Source organism: Eptesicus fuscus, chromosome 6 (assembly GCF_027574615.1).
Source record: "Eptesicus fuscus isolate TK198812 chromosome 6, DD_ASM_mEF_20220401, whole genome shotgun sequence".
Taxonomy (NCBI): domain Eukaryota; kingdom Metazoa; phylum Chordata; class Mammalia; order Chiroptera; family Vespertilionidae; genus Eptesicus; species Eptesicus fuscus.
This window is the reverse complement of record NC_072478.1, coordinates 13528289-13546564: the sequence shown is the minus strand read 5'-3', so window position 1 is coordinate 13546564 and position 18276 is coordinate 13528289. Positions and strand designations below refer to the sequence as shown.

The 18276-nt window shown below is 39.4% G+C and overlaps 1 protein-coding gene across 2 annotated transcripts in view; it reads left to right on the top strand.

Moving 5' to 3' along the window:
* Window positions 1–18276, top strand: part of PIWIL2 (piwi like RNA-mediated gene silencing 2) — a 66735-nt gene that overhangs the window by 46415 nt on the left and 2044 nt on the right. For both annotated transcript variants that reach the window (XM_054716803.1, XM_008151492.3), the window contains exon 20: window positions 17529–17782. In XM_054716803.1, coding sequence (XP_054572778.1) covers window positions 17529–17782 — 254 coding nt within the window. The remainder of the gene's footprint in view (window positions 1–17528; window positions 17783–18276) is intronic.

Sequence of the window (18276 nt, the reverse complement as noted above, 5' to 3'; positions counted from 1 at the left end):
ACACTCAATATCATACCAGAAGTCCTAGCCAATACAAAAAGACAAGAAAAGGATGTAATGAACAAAATACAATCAGAGACAAGGAACAGACTGACAGCTGTCAGAGGGGAGGGGAAAGGGGGAAATGCATGAAAGAAGGTGAAAGGTTTAGGAAAAGAACATACATGCATAACCCATAGACATAGACAACAGCGTAGTGTTGACCAGAGGGAAGTGAGGGGTGAGGGCTGGTTGAAAGTGGGCAAAGGGAGAGAAAATGGGGACATCTGTAATAGTGTAAATAATAAAAATAAAGTTTAAAATAAGATAAACATGCTAAAAGAGAAGCCCTGGCCAAGTAGATCATTTGGTTAGAGCATTTTCCTGATACACCAAGGTTGCAGGTTTGATTCCCAATCAGGGCACATACAAGAGTCAACCAATGAATGCATAAGTAAATGGAACAATAAATCAATGTGATCAATGTGTTTCTCTCTGTCCCTCTCCCCCCCCCCCTTTCTTTGTCTCCCTTTCTCTCTAAAAGCAATAAATTTTTAAAAAGGAAATAAAAGGTATACAGATTAGGAAGGAAGAAAGAAAACTGTTTTTGTTTGCAGATAGAATGATTACGTAGAAAATATCAAGGAATCAACAAAAATTCTACTGGTACTAAATAATTAAGAATTACAAGGTTGCCAAAAGTTAATATACAAAAGTCAATTTCTTTTCTGTATACTAGCAATAAACAATTTCAGTTTGAAATTAAAATCAATACCATTTATATAAACACCAAAATTTGAAATATTTAAGTATAAATCTAAGTTTGTACAAAACCTACATGAGGGAAACTATAAAACTTTTTTTTCCATTCAAAAATAAATAAATGGAGAGAGAACCCATGTTCATTGATAGGAAGACTCATTATCTTTGAAATGCCAGTTGTTCCCAGCTGGATCTATGGAGTGAATGTAATCCCAGTCAAAATTTCAGCAAGTTATTTTGTTGATTTCTACAAACTAACATTTAAATCAAATGCAAAGGAAAAAGACACAGTACTGAAGAACAACAAAGTCAGGGATCTAACATTACTCAATTTAAAGGGTTTCTGTAAAGCTATAATAATCTAGATGGTGTGGTATTGACAAAAGAATAGATATGTCAGTGTAACAGAATAGAGCACTCAGAAATAGACCTGTACAAATAAGAGTCCAGTGACTTTAATAATAAAGAACATAGTCACTGTAATGGGAAAAAGGTAGCTTTTTCAACAAGTGGTTCTGGAACAACTGTCTAGCCCCATAACAAAAGGGAGAGAGAGGAGAGAATCTATACACTGAACTTTTATCTTTCACAAAAAATTAACTCAAAATGTATTACAAACATATTTAAAATGAAAAACTATAAAACTTTTAGATGATGACATAGGAGGCAATCTAAGTGGCCTTGGGTTTGGTAATGACTTTTTAGATGCAAAACCATGATTGGTGAAAGAATTGGTAATTTGGACTTAATTAAAATTTAAAACCTTTGCCCTATAAAAGACATTAAAAGAATGAAAGAAGCCTAAACCGGTTTGGCTCAGTGGTTAAAGTGTCAGCCTGCGGACTGAAGGGTCCCAGGTTCGATTCCGGTCAAGGGCAATATATATAAAAAAAAAAAAAAAAATGAAAGAAGCTACAGACTGGGAGAAAATATTTGCAAAATACATATCTGATAAAGAACTGTTATCCAAATATACAAAGAATTATTAAAATTCAAGAAAACAAACATCCTAATTAAAAGATGGACAAATCTTGGAAGCAACTGAAATGGTGAACTGTAGTATATCCAGATAATGGAATAATCGGCACTAAAACTAACAACAAAACTATGAAAAGACATGTAGGAAATGTAAATGAATATCACAGTGAAAGCCAATTTGAAACAACAATATGCTATATGATTACAACTATATGACATTCTGAAAAAGGCAAAACTGTGGAAAAGGTAAAAAAGGTCAGTGTTTGCCAGAGGTTCAGGAGAATGAGGAAAGTAAAGATAAATAGATGGAGCACAGAGGATTTTTAACCCTTTGCACTTGCTTGCTTTTTTCTCGATTCCTTTATTCTACTTGGGATTTAATTTTTTAAATACCCCAGATTTTACAAAGCGCAGCAGTAGAATAAAAAACTGGAGTTTCTTTTCATAGAAACTTATTTGGATTTTTTTATGTTTCAAATTATTGATACATTCAAAGAGTAATTTTAATCTCAACATCCGAGTGCAAAAGGTTAAAACTATAAAACTGTTGTATATGATACTATAATGGAGGGCATGTGACATCATGTATTTGTCAAAGCCCGTAGAATGTACAATACAAAGAGTGAACCCTAATATAAACTATGGGCTTTACAACTGATAGCCCTAATATAATGTTGTAACAATAGAGGGAACTATGTCTGTAGGTTGGTGAAAACTCTGTACTGTGGCCTTAATTTTTTTGTAAACTTAAAAATGATCTAAAAAACGAAGTGTCTTAATTTAAAAACATACACACAGCCCTTGCTGGTTTGGCTTAGTAACTAGAGTGTTGGCCTGCGGACTGAAGGGTGGTGGGTTTGCTTCCATTCAAGGGCTCGTACCTCAGTTGCAGGCTTGATTCCCGACCTGGGTTGAGGCACATGCAGGAGACAGCCAATTGATGTGTCTGTCTCACATCAATTTTTCTCTCTGTCTATCCCCCTTCCTTCCATTCTCTCTAAAATATCAATGGAAAAAATATCCTTGGGTGAGGATTAACAAAAACAAACAAAAAAAAAACCATAGGGAGGATTAAAAATGGCAGTGCAATATGTGGATGCTGCGCGGACACAATCCCAGGACCAAACTGGAATTACAATTAAAATATATAAAAACTTCCTGAATAATCAACAGAAAACTTGTTAGAGAGAACCCTGATAACTGAGGATGGAAAGTGGAGACTGCAAAGACTGGTAGGCGGGGCAAAGGTGCAAAAGGGCTGGCCAGGCTCCTGCAGACAGCATCTGAAGTTCCCTAGAGATACTTCAGCTGTGGGGGGTTGCCACTGAGAACTCTAATCCCCAAACTGGGTCCCTTAGCAGAGAGTACCAGAACTGGGAAGGGTACCCACATAACATCTGGCTGTGAAAAGCAGCGGGGTTGCTATCTGCCAGGGAGAGATGGCTGGAAATTTAGGCACTCACTTAAAGGGACAACACACAAAATTACCTGTGGAGCCACTCCCCTTGTGCTCCAGTAGAAGGAGGGCAGAGTGGAATGGAGCTGTGTGAGCAAAAGCCAGGATAGGGAGCTCTGGGATTAGAGCTCAGAAACCAGACACCATGGTTTCTTGTGCGGAGTCATGCCTTCATGCTGTAGAGGTTGTCTTTCTCATGCAGACAACTACTATCTTTGCAGTTTTGCCTGGGGGGAAGACAATTGACCCACACTATTGGAAAACGCTTTGCCCCACAGTGTGGAGTTTCTGAGGCAGATTAAGAGACTGAGAATAACAACTCGCCTCCAGGCAGAAGAATTTGCCCCACCCTGTTGAAAAAAAACTCTAGTCACACCTGTGGATAATTACCTGAGGGCAAGTCAAGAGGGAATATTATCAGTCTGTAAGCAGAGGCGGTCTCTGGAGGCTTTTTGAGTCTTTGCCTGATCTAATTAATCACAAACAGCCTTTAACACTGTCCTGCAATAGAGATTGAGAGGAATAGCAGGTCTACCTAATACATAGATGTAAACCCAAACAGGCAGCCAAAATGAGGAGACAAAGAAACAACCCCCAAATGAAAGAACAAGAGAATTCTTCAGAAGAAGAGTTAAATGAAATGGAGATAAGAAATATATCTGATAGAGTTCAGAATAACGATGGTAAAGATGCTCAATAGCATGAGAAAAGGGCTGAAAAAAATCAGAGAACAACAACAACAAAAAAAACAGGAGTCCAGCTGGTGTGGCTCAGTGGCTGAGCATCAACCTATGAACTAGGAGGTCATGATTCCATTCCCAGTCAGCGCACATGCCCAGGTCACAGGCTCAATCTACAATAGGGGGCATGCAGGAGGCAGCTGATCAATGGTTCTCTCTCATCAATGATGTTTCTATCTCCCTCTCTTCCTCTCTGAAATCAATTTTTTAAAAAACACCATAGGAGGACAGCTTAAAAGAGCTGTGGGGCAACATGAAACATAAAAATCTTCAAATAGCAAGTGAGCCAGAAGACGCAGAAAGGGAGAATGGGATAGAGAATGTGTTTGAAGAAATAATGGCAGAAAACTTACCTAACCTGGTAAAGGAAAAATTCAAACAAGTTCAGGAGGCACAGAGAACTTCAAGCAAGAAGAACCCAAACAGGCCCATGTCCAGACACATCATAATTAAAATTCCAAAAATTAAAGACAAAAGAGGGAATCTTAAAGGCTGCAAGAGAAAAGCAAACTGTTAATTACAAAGGAGCTCCCATAAGGCTGACACCTGATTTCTCTTCAGAATCTCTACAGGCCAGAAGGGAGTGGCATGAAGTACTCAAGGTAATGGAAAGCAAGGATCTGAAATCAAGATTACTATATTCAGCAAGACTATCATTCAGAATAGACAGTGAAATAAAAAGTTTCCTGGACAAAAAAAGGCTAAAGGAGTACATCACCACCAAACCATTATAAGAAACTAGAGTCCCAGTGCATGAAATTCGTACACTTGGGGGGGTGCGCCCCTCAGCCCAGCCTGCACCCTCTCCAATCTGGGACCCCTCAGGGGAATGTCTGACTGCCGGTTGGGATCAGGCTAAACCAGCAGTCGGACATCCCTCTCACAATCCAGGACTGCTGGCTCCTAACAACTCGCCTGACTGCCTACCTGCCTGATCGCCCCTAACCACTTCTGCCTGCCAGCCTGATCACCCCTTAACTGCTCCCCTGCCGGCCTGATTGATGCCTAACTGCTCTACTGCCAACATGATTGACACCTAACTGGCTCCCCTTCCGGCCCGATAGCCCCCAACTGCCCTCTCCTGCAGGCGTAGTCGCCCTCGACTGCCCTACCCTGCCGGCCAGTGTACCCAGTGTTCAGAGAGCGACCATCCAGACTACAACTCTTCAGATCCATAAGAGCCACACGGGGCTGACTCAGCGCTAAAGCCCCACTAAAGCAAGTCTTGCCCCATAAGGGTATCTCCAACACAGAAGTTCTCCCATCATAGACACAACTGATCCTCACAGCCAGTTGGCCTGGAGGTCAATTCCTCCCAGTGATACCAACAACAGTCAAGGGTTAACTACAACAAGACTGTGCATACAGCGTACAAAGGGCTGCACCAAGAATGTCCAACTCAGGTAATTAGGGAGGCTGAGCCACAGGGCCCTATAGGACACGTAGCACACAAAACCACGCTATCAACACAGGCCAAAATGCGGAGACAAAGGAACAGGTCACAAATGAAAGAAATGGAGGAAAGTAAACGATTGGATATAGAGTTCAAAACCACAGTTATAAAGTTACTCAAGGATCTTCTAGAAACCACTGATAAATTTAGTGACACCCTTGAGGATATGAAAAAAGGACCAACTAGAAATTAAGCATACACTGACTGAAATAAAGAATAATATTCAGAGATCCAACAGTAGACTAGAGGATCCCAAGAATCAAGTCAAAAATTTGAAATACGAAGAAGCAAAAAACACCCAACCAGAAAAGAAAAAGGAATCCAAAAAATATGAAGATAGTATAAGGAGCCACTGGGACAACTTCAAGCGTACCAACATCAGAATTTTGGGGGTGCCAGAAGAGAGAGAGCAAGATATTGAAAACCTATTTGAAGAAATAATGACAGAAAACTTCCCCTACCTGGTGAAAGAAGTAGACTTACAAGTCCAAGAAGTGCAGAAAAACCCAAACAAAAGGAATCCAAAGAGGACCACACCAAGACACATCATAATTAAAATGCCACGGGCAAAATACAAAGAGAGAATATTAAAAGCAGCAAGAGAAAAGCAGTTAGTTACCTACAAGGGAATACCCATACAACTGTCAGCTGACTTCTCAACAGAAACTCTGCAGGCCAGAAGGGAGTGGCAAGAAATATTCAAAGTGATATTAGCAACAACCTACAACCAAGATTACTCTACCCAGCAAAGCTATCATTTAGAATTAAAGGCCAGATAAAGAGCTTCACAGATAAGAAAAAGCTAAAGGAATTAATCACCACCAAACCAGTATTATATGAAATGCTGAAGGGTATTCTTTAAGACGAGGAAGAAGAAGAAAAAGGTAAAGATAAAATTATGAACAATAAAGGGACAACAAATACATATCTATCAACAAGTGAATCTAAAAATCAAGTGAAGAAAAAGTCTGATGAACAGAATAAACTGGTGAATATAATAGGATCAGGGGCGCAGAAAGGAGTGGACTGACAATTCTCAGGTGGAAAGGAGTGTGGGGGGGGGTGTGGGACGAGACTGGACAAAAATTTTACACCTATGGATGAGGACATTGGGGGGTTGTTGGGTAAGGGCAAAGGATGGGGTAGGAACCAGTCGAGGGAGCTATGGAGGAGGGAGAAGGAGGAACAACTAATCTGAACAATAAAAATTTATTAGAAAAAAATATTATATTCCATGACCAAGTGAGATTTATTCCAGGGATATAAGGCTGGTACAATATTCACAAGTCAATAAATGTCATACAGAACATAAACAAATTGAAAGACAAAAATCACATGATCATATTAATAGATGCAGAAAAAGCATTCTATAAAATCCAACACCCATTTCTGATAAAAACTCTCAGCAAAGTGGGAATAGAGGGAGCATATCTCAACATGATAAAGACCATATGAAACCTACAGCCCAACATCATACTCATTGGGCAAAAACTAAAACCATTTCCTCTGAGAACAGGAACAAGACAGGGATGTCTGCTTTCACCATTCTTATTCAACATAGTACTGGAAATCCTAGCCACAGTGATCAGACAAGAAAAAGAAATAATAGGCATCCAAATTGAAAAGGAGGAAGTAAAAACTCTTGTTATTTGTAAATGACATGATATTGTACATAGAAAACCATAAAGTCTCCACCACACAACTAGATTTAATTAATAAATTTGGCAATGTTGCAGGATACAAAATCAACACCCAAAAATCGATCTTTTTTTATACTCCAATAATGAATTATCAGAAAGAGAAACTAATCAAACAATCCCATTTACCATTGCAGCAAAAAATTAAGATACTTAGGAATAAACTTAAATAAGGAGGCAAAAGATCTGTACTTGGAAAACTATAGGACGTTGAGAAGATATAAACAAGTGGATTGGTAGAATCAACATAATTAAAATGTCATACTACCCAAAGCAGTCTACAGATTCAATGCAATCCTTATTAAAATAGCAACAGCATATTTCACAGATCTAGAACAAATACTCCAAAAATATATATGGAATCAATAAAGACCCTGAGTAGCTGCAGCAATCTTAAGAAAGAAAAACAAAGTTGGAGGAATCACAATACCAGATTTCAAATTATACTACAAAGCCACTGTAATCAAAAGAGCATGGTACTGGCACAAGAACAGGCATATAGGTCAGTGGAATAGAACAGAGAACCCAGAAATCAACCCAAGTCATTACGCTCAACTAATATTTGACAAAGGATTCAAGGGTATACAATGGAGTCAAGAGAGTCTCTTAAATAAATGGTGTTGGGAAAACTCGACAGATACATGCACACACAAAAAAAAAAAAAAAAAAAGAAAGAAAATAGACGACCAACTTACACCATACACAAGAATTAACTCGCCGAAACCAGTTTGGCTCAGTAGATAGAGCATTGGTCTGCGGACTGAAGGGTCCCAGGTTCGATTCTGGTCAAGGGCATGTACATTGGTTGCGGGCACATCCCCGGTAGGGGGTGTGCAAGAGGCAGCTGGTCGATGTTTCTCTCTCATCAATGTTTCTAGCTCTCTATCCCTCTCCCTTCCCCTCTGTAAAAAATCAATAAAATATATTTTTTAAAAAAAAGAATTAACTCAAAATGGATAAAATACCTAAATGTAAGTCAGGAAACCATAAAAATCCTAGAAGAAACCATAGACAGCAAAATCTCAGACATCTCTAATAGCAATATGTTTATGGATATATCTCCTATGGCAAAGGAAACTAAGGAAAAAATAAACAAACTGGACTACATCAAAATAAAAAGCTTCTACACAGCAAAAGAAGCCATCAACAAAATGGGAGCCCACTGCATGGGAGAACATATTTGGCAATGATATATCTGATAAAGAGTTAATATCCAAAATATACAAGGAACTCATGCAACTTAACAGAAGGAAGACAAGCCAATTAAAAAATGGGCAAAGGACCTAAATAGACACTGCTTCAAAGCCAACAAATAGATGGCCAAGAGACATACGAAAAAATGCTCAAAGTCACTGATCATCAGAGAGATGCAAATTAAAATGACAATGAGGTATCACCTCGCACCTGTCAGAATGGCTACTATCAACAAATCAACAAATGACAAGCCTTGGTGAGGATGTAGAGAAAAGGGAACCCTAGTACACTGCTGGTGGGAATTCAGACTGGTGCAGCCATTATGGAAAACAGTATGGAGTTTCCTCAAAAAATTAAATATGGGACTGCCATTTGACTCAGTGATCCCACTTATAGGAATATATCCTAAGAAACCCTAAACACAGCCAAAACCGGTTTGACTCAGTGGATAGAGCGTCAGCCTGCGGACTCAAGGGTTTCAGGTTCGATTCCGGTCAAGGGCATGTACCTTGGTTGCGGGCACATCCCCAGTAGGGGGTGTGCAAGAGGCAGCTGATCGATGTTTCTCTCTCATCGATGTTTCTAACTCTCTATCCCTCTCTCTTCCTCTTTGTAAAAAATCAATAAAAATATATTAAAAAAAAAAAAAAAGAAACCCTAAACACAAATCAGAAAGAATGTATGCATTCCTATGGCTATAGTACATAGCTAAGATCTGGAAATAGCCCAAGCACCCATCAGTAGATGAGTGGGTAAAAAAGCTATGGTACACTCCCAACCAGCATTGCTCAGTAGTTGAGCATTGACTTATGAACCAGGAGGTCACATTTCAATTCCTCGTCAGGACATACGCCTGGGTTGCGGGCTCAATCCCCAGTGCAGGGTGTGCAACAGGCAGCCAGTCAATGTTTTTCTGTCATTGTTATTTCTATCTCTCCCTCTCTCTTCCTCTCTGATATCAATCTTACCTAATAATAGAGAAACATGTAAATTGACCGTACCTTCGCTATGCCCACAGCCAATCAGAGTGAGTATGCAAATTAACCCAACAAAGATGGAGGTTAATTTGCATACATACCTGGGTCCCGGGAACCTCCTTGGCACCCAGGTCACTCTCAGCCGGCCATTGGAGGAAGGGGCCGAGCCTGTGATTGGAGGGGCAGGGCGGGGAGGGGGAGGGGGGCGCTTCCCAAGCCTAAAGCCTGGGGCTTGGGAAGGGGCCGAGCCTGCGACCAAACGCAGACCATCCGGAAGTTAGCGCTGGGTTGCCCAGCTGCAGCCTGTCAACCCAGCACTGACTGCCCAGGTGGCTAAGACCCAGAAAGTGAGTCAGGGTCTAATCTGCAGCCTCAGTGGAAGCTGTCGATCAGTGTACTTACCTCTCTCTCTCCCTCTTTCTTTCTGATCTTCGCCAGAAGCCAGGCTTTTCTTTCTCTCCCCGCCTCGGAGGGGGCTGCTATTAAGCCCTGCCTCTATGATCAGGCGCAGAGATAGGCCTGGAGATGCTGACTGGCATAGGAACCAACCAATCAGAACCAAAGGTGCGTGCTGTGGGGACAAATGGCTGCCTAGGAGGCGGAGCTTCTGACACTGACTGGCATAGGAACTGACCAATGAGAAACAAAGGTGGGTGCTGTGGGGAACCAATGGCTGCCTAGGAGGCAGAGCTTTTGACGCTGACTGGCATTGAAACCGACCAATGAGAACCAAATCTGGGTGCTGTGGGGAGCTAATGGCTGTCTAGGAGGTGAAGCTTTTGATGCTGACATAGGAACGGACCAATCAAAACCAAATTGGCCAGCAGAGGAGGGCAGTTGGGGGCAACATCAAGCCTGCAGGAGAGGGCAGTTAGGGGTGATCAGGTTAGCAGGCAGAAGCAGTTAGGGGCAATCAGGCAGGCAGGCAGGAGAGCAGTTGGGAGCTAGCAGTCCTGGATTGTGAGAGGGATGTCCCAGATTGCATTCTTTAATGTTACTTGAGTTTTCGGTTATATTGTATAAATCTATCAATAATTACCATATCAGAAGTTAAAACAAAATTAAAATTTTTTTATTGATTTGATATAAACCGATTTGTTGTTCTGTTTATTTTATGTACTCACTAGCTGATTCTTATATGTGCCCTGACTGGTGGTCAAACCCACAACTTGGCATATTGGGACAACATTCAAACCAACTGAGCTACCCAGGGCAAAACAAAACTTTTAATGTTTTTAAATTTCTTTTAAAATAACAATAGGAGAAATAACAAATGAACCCTTGTGCACTGTTGGTAAGAATGTAAATGACACAGCCACTATGGAAAACAGTATGGATGTTCCTCAAAAAATTAAAAATAGAACTACCATGATTCAATTCCACTTCTCAATATTTATACAAAGAAAAAGAGAGCGCTAACTCAAAAAGATATATGTACCTCCATATTCATTATAGCATTATTTATAATAACCAAGATATAGAAACAACCTAAGTTTCCATTGATGGATAAATAGATAAAGAAAATTCACACACACAATAGAATTATTTAGCCATAAAAAAGAATGGTATCTTGCCATGTGCAACAACATGGTTGGACGTGCCCTGACCAGGGATTGAACTCGCAACCTAGGCATGTGCCTAAATAAGAATCGACTCTGCATCCTTTTGGTGTACGGGTTGAATCTCCAATCAACTGAGTGACCTGACCAGGACACAAAATTACATTTTTATATATTATGTGTCCCAATACATAAACTTAATTCTTTTAAAAACATTTGTCTCTTAAGTTATATAAAAAAAATAAGATTTATAATTATAAGTCAAAATTACAGTAACATGCTAGCTTTTAGACTAATAGTTTTTTTCTTTAAATGTGCAGTCTTTTAAATCATGTAGAAAACAAAAGGTACAGCTGAAACCGGTTTGGCTCAATGGATAGAGCGTTGGTCTGCGGACTGAAAGGTCCCAGGTTCGATTCCAGTCAAGGCCATGTACATTGGCTGCGGGCACATCCCTGGTAGGGGGTGTGCAGGAGGCAGCTGGTCGATGATTCTCTCTCATCGATGTTTCTAGCTCTCTATCCCTCTCCCTTCCTCTCTGTAAAAAATCAATAAAATATATTTTTAAAAAAAGAAAACAAAAGGTACAATTGCAAACCATTGTTACAATGTACTTATTTTGCTTATTTTTAATTGACTTTTAGAAAAAGTGTGTGTGGGGGAGAGAATCGATCTGAGAGAGAAGCATTAAACCCACCACCTTTTTGTGTAAATGATGATGTTCCAACCAACTGAGCCAATCCGGCCAGGGCAATAGTACTGATTTTATAATAGCTCTTGCATTTCTCCTTATTGAGATCTTTTTCTCTGCATGGCTTTGTGTTACTATCTAGCATTCTTTCAATTCATCCTTTTAGGGCATGTCCATTGATGATAAACTTCCTCAGCTTTTGTTTACCTAGAAATGTCTTAAATTTCTTCCTCACTTTTGACAGAATGTTTTGCCAGATAAAATTTTTGAGTTTTTTTCTTTAGCACTTTGGATGTATCAGTAAACTACCTTCTGGCCTCCAAAGTTTCTGATGAGCTGTCTGCTGATAATCTTACCAAGGATCCCTTGATGTGATGATTTGCTTCTCTCTTGCTGCTTTCAAGATCTTTTGTTTGTGGCTTTTGAAAATTAGATTATAGTGTATCTTGGGATGGGTTTCAATAAATTCACATTACTTAGAGTTTGTTAAGCTTCTTGAATACTGTCTTTCACCAAATTTGGGAAGTTGTCAGCCATTATTTCTTCAAATATTCTCTCTGCCTCTTTCTTCTCCTTCTGTTCTCCCATGATGCAGATGTTCGCTGGCTGATATTCCATAGGTCTCTTAGACTCCCTTTTCTTCAATCTTTTTTCTTTCTGTTCCTCAGAATTAATCATTTCCATTGTCCTATCTACAAGTTCACTAATTCTTTCTTTTGCCTGCTCAAATTGGCCTTTGAATTTGTGTAGTGAAATATTTTTTGATCCTCACTCAAGGATATGTTTAGAGAGGAAGGAAGAGAGAGAGAGAGACATGAAAGTGAGAGAGAAACATCTATCGGTGGCCTCCCATACGTGGTCTGACTAGAAATCAACCCCATAACCTAGGTATGTGCCTGGACTGGACACTCCAACCAACTGAACCACCTGACCAGGGTTGTCTAGTAAATTTTGTTTTTTTCAATTAATGTACTTTACAGCTCCAGAATTTCTTTTTGGTTACTTTTTAGTTTCTCCTTATTGATAGTTCCATTTTTTCATACATTGTTTTTTTATGTTCTCCTTCTTTTAGTTCTTTAAGCATTTTCAAGATGGTTGTTTTAAAGTCCTTGGCTAATATATCTGCCATCAGATCTTTTTCAGTAACAGTTTCTGTTTATTTAATTTTTTCCTTTGCATGGGCCATACTTTCCTGTTATTTTTGTGTGTGCCTTGTGATTTTTTATTGAAAATGACATTTAATGTAATTACTCTGGAAATCAGATTCTCCCCTTTTCCCAGGGTTTGCCCTTTTGTTTTTTTGTTACTGTTTTTTATATATTTTTTTAATTGATTTTTTTACAGAGAGGAAGGGAGAGAGATAGAGCGTTAGAAACATCGATGAGAGAGAAACATCGATCAGCCGCCTCCTGCGCACCCTCCACCAGGGACATGCCCGCAACCAAGGTACATGCATGCCCTTGACTGGAATCGAACCTGGGACCCTTCAGTCCGAAGGCCGACGCTCTATCCACTGAGCTAAACTAGTTAGGGCTGTTATTGTTTTTTGATTGAAGGATGTGTCTATGCTGTGGCTCAACCAGCAGTGTAAATTTAAGGTCTTTTCTGAGCCTTTCCTTCAGCATGGGGTAACTTTCTAGGTTTCCCCTATAGATGTAGTTTTTAAGATGTATATATTTAAATTGATTTATATATATATATATATATATATATATATATATATTTAAATTGATTTATATATATATTAAATATATATATATTTAAATTGATTTCAAAGAGAGGAAGGAAAGAGAGATAGAAACATCAATGAGAGAGGAACATCCATTGGCTGACTCCTGCATGCCCCTTACAGGGGATGGAGCTCACAGGCATGTGACCTAACCAAGAATCCAACCGTGACCTCTTGGTTCATAGGTCGACACTCAACCACTGAGCCATACCGGCCAGGCGATCCAGTCGTTTTTTAATATCTTAGTCTTTATTGTCTGACTCCTAATAGAGGAAAAGGACAAAAATGACTGGGGGCAGGAAGGAATGTAATTTGCCTGTTAAATCCCCTGATATAATCACTTCGCCTGGACTGGGAAGTGCAGTGCCAGTGGCCAACAGCCTCTGTCTGCATTCAAAAGCAGCAATTGACAATCAGCACAGATCCCAATATTTGTTAGGGTCTGAGAGCAGGGTATGGGGAGCTGTTACTGTGCTAATTGCTGATATTAACTGTAATTTACCTCCAAGTTTTCCCTTGTAAGTTGCAAGCCTTCAACAGACTCCAGAGTTCTAGATTATGCCAGTGTAGTTGTTATCTAGGCGGGGAGACAGATTCCTAGTGCTTCCTACTCAGCTATCTCCCCAGAATCCTATCTGTCTGACCTATTGTTGCCCTGGTAAACTTCTCAGACCTCAGCTGCCCACACTCACTCCTGGCATTTGTTCCTTGAAAGCTTCGGAACATCACTACTCACCTGTGAAGACTCCCCTCTCTGGACATCAGTTTATCAAGGCTTTCTGTATCTGCTGGTCTTTGATAGTTCCACATATAGGTGTGATTTTTATACTATTTTGTGGTGTTATCATGGGAATGGATGTTCTCTGTATTTTTTTATATCCTGAAATGAAAATCATATCCTAATATTGATTCTTAATCCTCTTCAATCTGTTTTTGTAGATCCTTGCCAGAGTACTCTTCAGTCATTTACTTAACCCTGGTCCAGCCACAATCTAGGCCTTTGCTCATGCTCTACCTGGATCCTTTTACCCTTCTTTGCTGACTGAATTATCTGCTAATTCTTTCATCATGCCTTTTCCTGAGGCATAATGTTCACTTCTCCCTCCAGAGAATAACTGTCTTATACTTCTCTGTTCTCACAACATTTTGCTTATCCTCATTTATGATAATGTATTGAGAGCATTTGCTTTATATGTCTGTCTCCTGGTTCTAATTTGAGTTCCATGAATATTTGATGGTCTCAAAGTAATTTTCTAATTTTATGAGACTAGAAACAATGGCTCATAACTAGTGGGCATTAGGTGTGTTCTATGAACAAATTGAGACACCCATAAAAGGAAAGGGTATCTCAGATTTTCAGCAGATACTTATTTTCTGCTTGACCTTTGCCATTGTATTCAGAGCGAGGGATACCAAGCCAAACAAGCATAGTCCTGCTTTCAAGGAACTCATTAATTTATTGTTTTATGCACTGGTTTAATATACAGTACATTTAACATTTATGTGTTAATATTGTGATTTGTCGTATATCCTGACCCCTCCTTAGAACATAGTTTTATTATCATTTATGAAGTGAGAAGAATAGACCAGATGACCTGGAACACTTACCATTATTGACTATTGTTAGGTTTTTAAGCTCCTTGATAGCAGGAATCATGTCTTTCACTTCTACTGTAAGCTTACATAGGGCAAAGTATAGTGAATCACATTCAGTGGTTGGTTAGCAAATTTTAAAGAAAGAGGTAATATCTGTGAATACTTCAAATGAATTTGATTCTATTTTTCACTCCACTGATCTTGTTTTGTCCCTTTTCTGTACTTCATAATATCTGTATTTCCTTGATGTAGATCATTTTCAACTTTTGTGTATAGCTTTTAAGATACATACATATGCAGGGTGGGGCAAAAGTAGGTTGTGAGTATGTGAAACAGTTTATTGTTGTGTTATTATTTATTAATTATTGTATTATTTTCCATGTGAACGACTGTAAACCTGCTTTTGCCCCACCCTGTATATATATATATTTTTTTCTGGAACCTGTATTTCTTTTTTTTAATTTTTAATTTTAATTTTTTTCTGTATTGATTAAGATATTACATATGTGTCCTTATCCCCCCATTGCTTCCCCAACCCCCACCCCCACTCATGCCCTCACCCCCCTAGTGTCTGTGTCCATTGGTTATGCTTATATGCATGCATACAAGTCCTTTGGTTGATCTCTCTCCCTCCCCCCCACCCTCCCTTGTCTTCCCTCTGAGGTTTAACGGTCTGATCGATGCTTCTCTGTCTCTGGATCTGTTTATTTTCATCACTTTATGTTGTTTATTATTATATTTGTTATTTTATTTTATTTCTTTTAACAACCCCAAGAAAAAGGTAGTCATTTATATCCATTTTTTCAACTAAGGAAACTCATAGCTGAACAGCAGTAGAGTCAGACTCAGTCCCAAGTCACCTGGCCCCAGATCCAGTGTACTCCCTGTCTGTCTCCTCATCTGTGACATGAGGGCTTCTTCCAGATCTACTAGTAAGTGCCTGTGATACTCACCTATTAACACAGTGTCTCAGGGGTTTTTGGGAAGTCACAGAAATTTGCTAACTTTCACGTAATTGGTAAGATCATGGGGAGTCTCAGAGGACTGGTGAGAAGGTTGAGCATCACGTTGGGAAATAGACAGGAGCCAGGGTAGCTTCTAGAGTTCCAGAAGCAGGAACCTGAAGAGGTATTGCCGTGGAGGGAGCAAGTGATTTTCAGTCTCTACTCAAGACTCAGAGCAAGGGAGGAGTGTTCTGTTGGCATGGTTTGAATCCTCTGTGTCCTTTGGTTAGTGCAGTGACATTTTGGGTTATAACTGGGGAGATTGCTACTGGCATCTGCTAAGTATCAACCTGCTAAGTATCTTATATTATCAGCCCCCAATAACAAAGAATTAGCCAGTCCTACTTGTCAATAGTGCTAGAAGCCTGGATTTGATTAGGGGAAGGCACCTTGATTAATAGTCCCACCAGACTGTCATATTGGAGGCAGGAGGAAACTAAATCTACTCTTCCCCCAAAAGGTGGACTTGATGCTAAATGGCCAAAAGCAGCACATACACACACAAAAGTGCTACAGACTGGGGCAGTACTTCCAATCTTGGAATACGAAGATGAATTACATGTTTGTAAATGTAGAACTTGCGGGGGCTCAGGAAAAAAGAACATTCATAAAATATTTGAAATCTGAATTTAGGCTCTAACCAGATTCTAGGTGATTATTAATGTTTAAAGGGTGTCATTGAAATTAAATGTAAATTTTCATGTAGAGTAACCTATAAAGAATGTATAGCATGTACCTATTTAATTCAGTGGTAATTTAGGTTTTTCGTTTGTTTATTTTTAAGTATATTTTTATTGACTTCAGAGAGAAAGGAAGAGGGAGAGAGAAAAACATTAGTGATGAGAGAGACTCATTGATTGGCTGCCTCCTGCACTCCCCACACTGGGAACTGAGCCCACAACCCGGGCCTGTGCCCTGATGGGGAATCCAACCGTGACCTCCTGGTTCATAGGTCGATGCTCAACCACTGAGCCACGCCTGCAGGATGATAATTTAGGTTTTTGATGGGAATTGTGAACAAAATCCTAGAATGAACCACACTCAGAATTAAACTGTCACTTAATAACTGAATTAAACTAAAGTACTTCTCAGAGAACTCCTAGTTTAAAATGGAACAGCCTGTTCTCTTGAACTGTTGAAGTCAGACATGACTAGAACATAATTATATTCTCTAAATGGAAAAAAAAATTCTTCAAACTGGTTTAAGCCAGCATTTAATTTTATTTGGATCCATGGACAATTTACCATGACTGTTTGCTAATTACTTAGTTATAGTAAAAATGTTTCACATTATAACTGATTGTAGGGTGATATTTTGCAAAGGACCCTTTCGCTTGTTAGCAACTTTGGATGTTGCTGATACATAAAAATGTGAGGATGGTGATCTGTGGGATATGTGGTCTATGTTAGAATTTCTCTAACAGCTCACCTTATTCTTAGCCTAAACAGTAATTAGTGTAGTAGGAGATTGACTCAGCCCCAAATTTTCCTTCCTTCCTTCTAACTTTATTCACACTGTTTGAGTATGAGCCATTTGCATGTGTGCTTATTTTGTGTTTGTATTTTGTAATGCCTTTGCTTACCAGACCTGTTTACTACCCAGTGGAAGGGTAGAAATGACTGCTGCGTCTCCAGCTGTGCACTGAGCAAGCCTCTCTCTGCCTGGTCATTAGTCTCAGGGCTCCCCTCTCATCTCAGTAGGTGTCATTTCAGGTGAACCACTGTCTCCCAGAGAAGATTGTGGTGTACCGGGATGGAGTGTCTGACGGCCAGCTAAAGACAGTTGCCAATTATGAGATTCCTCAGCTGCAGAAGTGTTTTGAGGCTTTTGAGAATTATCAGCCCAAGATGGTGGTATTTGTAGTTCAGAAGAAAATCAGCACCAATCTGTACCTGGCTGCTACCGAGCACTTTGCAACTCCCTCACCTGGGACTGTGGTAGATCATACAATCACAGGCTGTGAGTGGTAAGTGGACAAAACATGACATTTCGGCAAGAATATATTGCAGAAGTTATCCATTCCCTGGGTATTGAATGGGTAGGTTGCCTGGGGAGATGTGGAATGGAATCCTCAGAGATTTTACTATTGAAAAAATAAAGATTTAATGGGGATGTAAAGTACAGCATAGGAAATGTAGTCAATAATAGTATAGTAACTATGTATGGGGCCAGGTGAATACTGGAAATATCAGGGGGAACTCTTTGTAAAGTATATGACTAACTACTATGCTGCACATCTGAAACTAATACAAAATAATATTGAATGTAAATTGTAATTAGAAAAAACATGCTAAATACATACGTTTCCATCTTTTAAAAAAATAAAGCTTTTAAAAAACTATTAGAAAAAAAAACAAAGCAAGAATAAAGATTTTACCTCTTAGGTGTAAACTATAGAACATACATTGTTTTCTTAAGATCATGTATGCTTTGGGAAAAAGGGGGACATACCAGTATGTA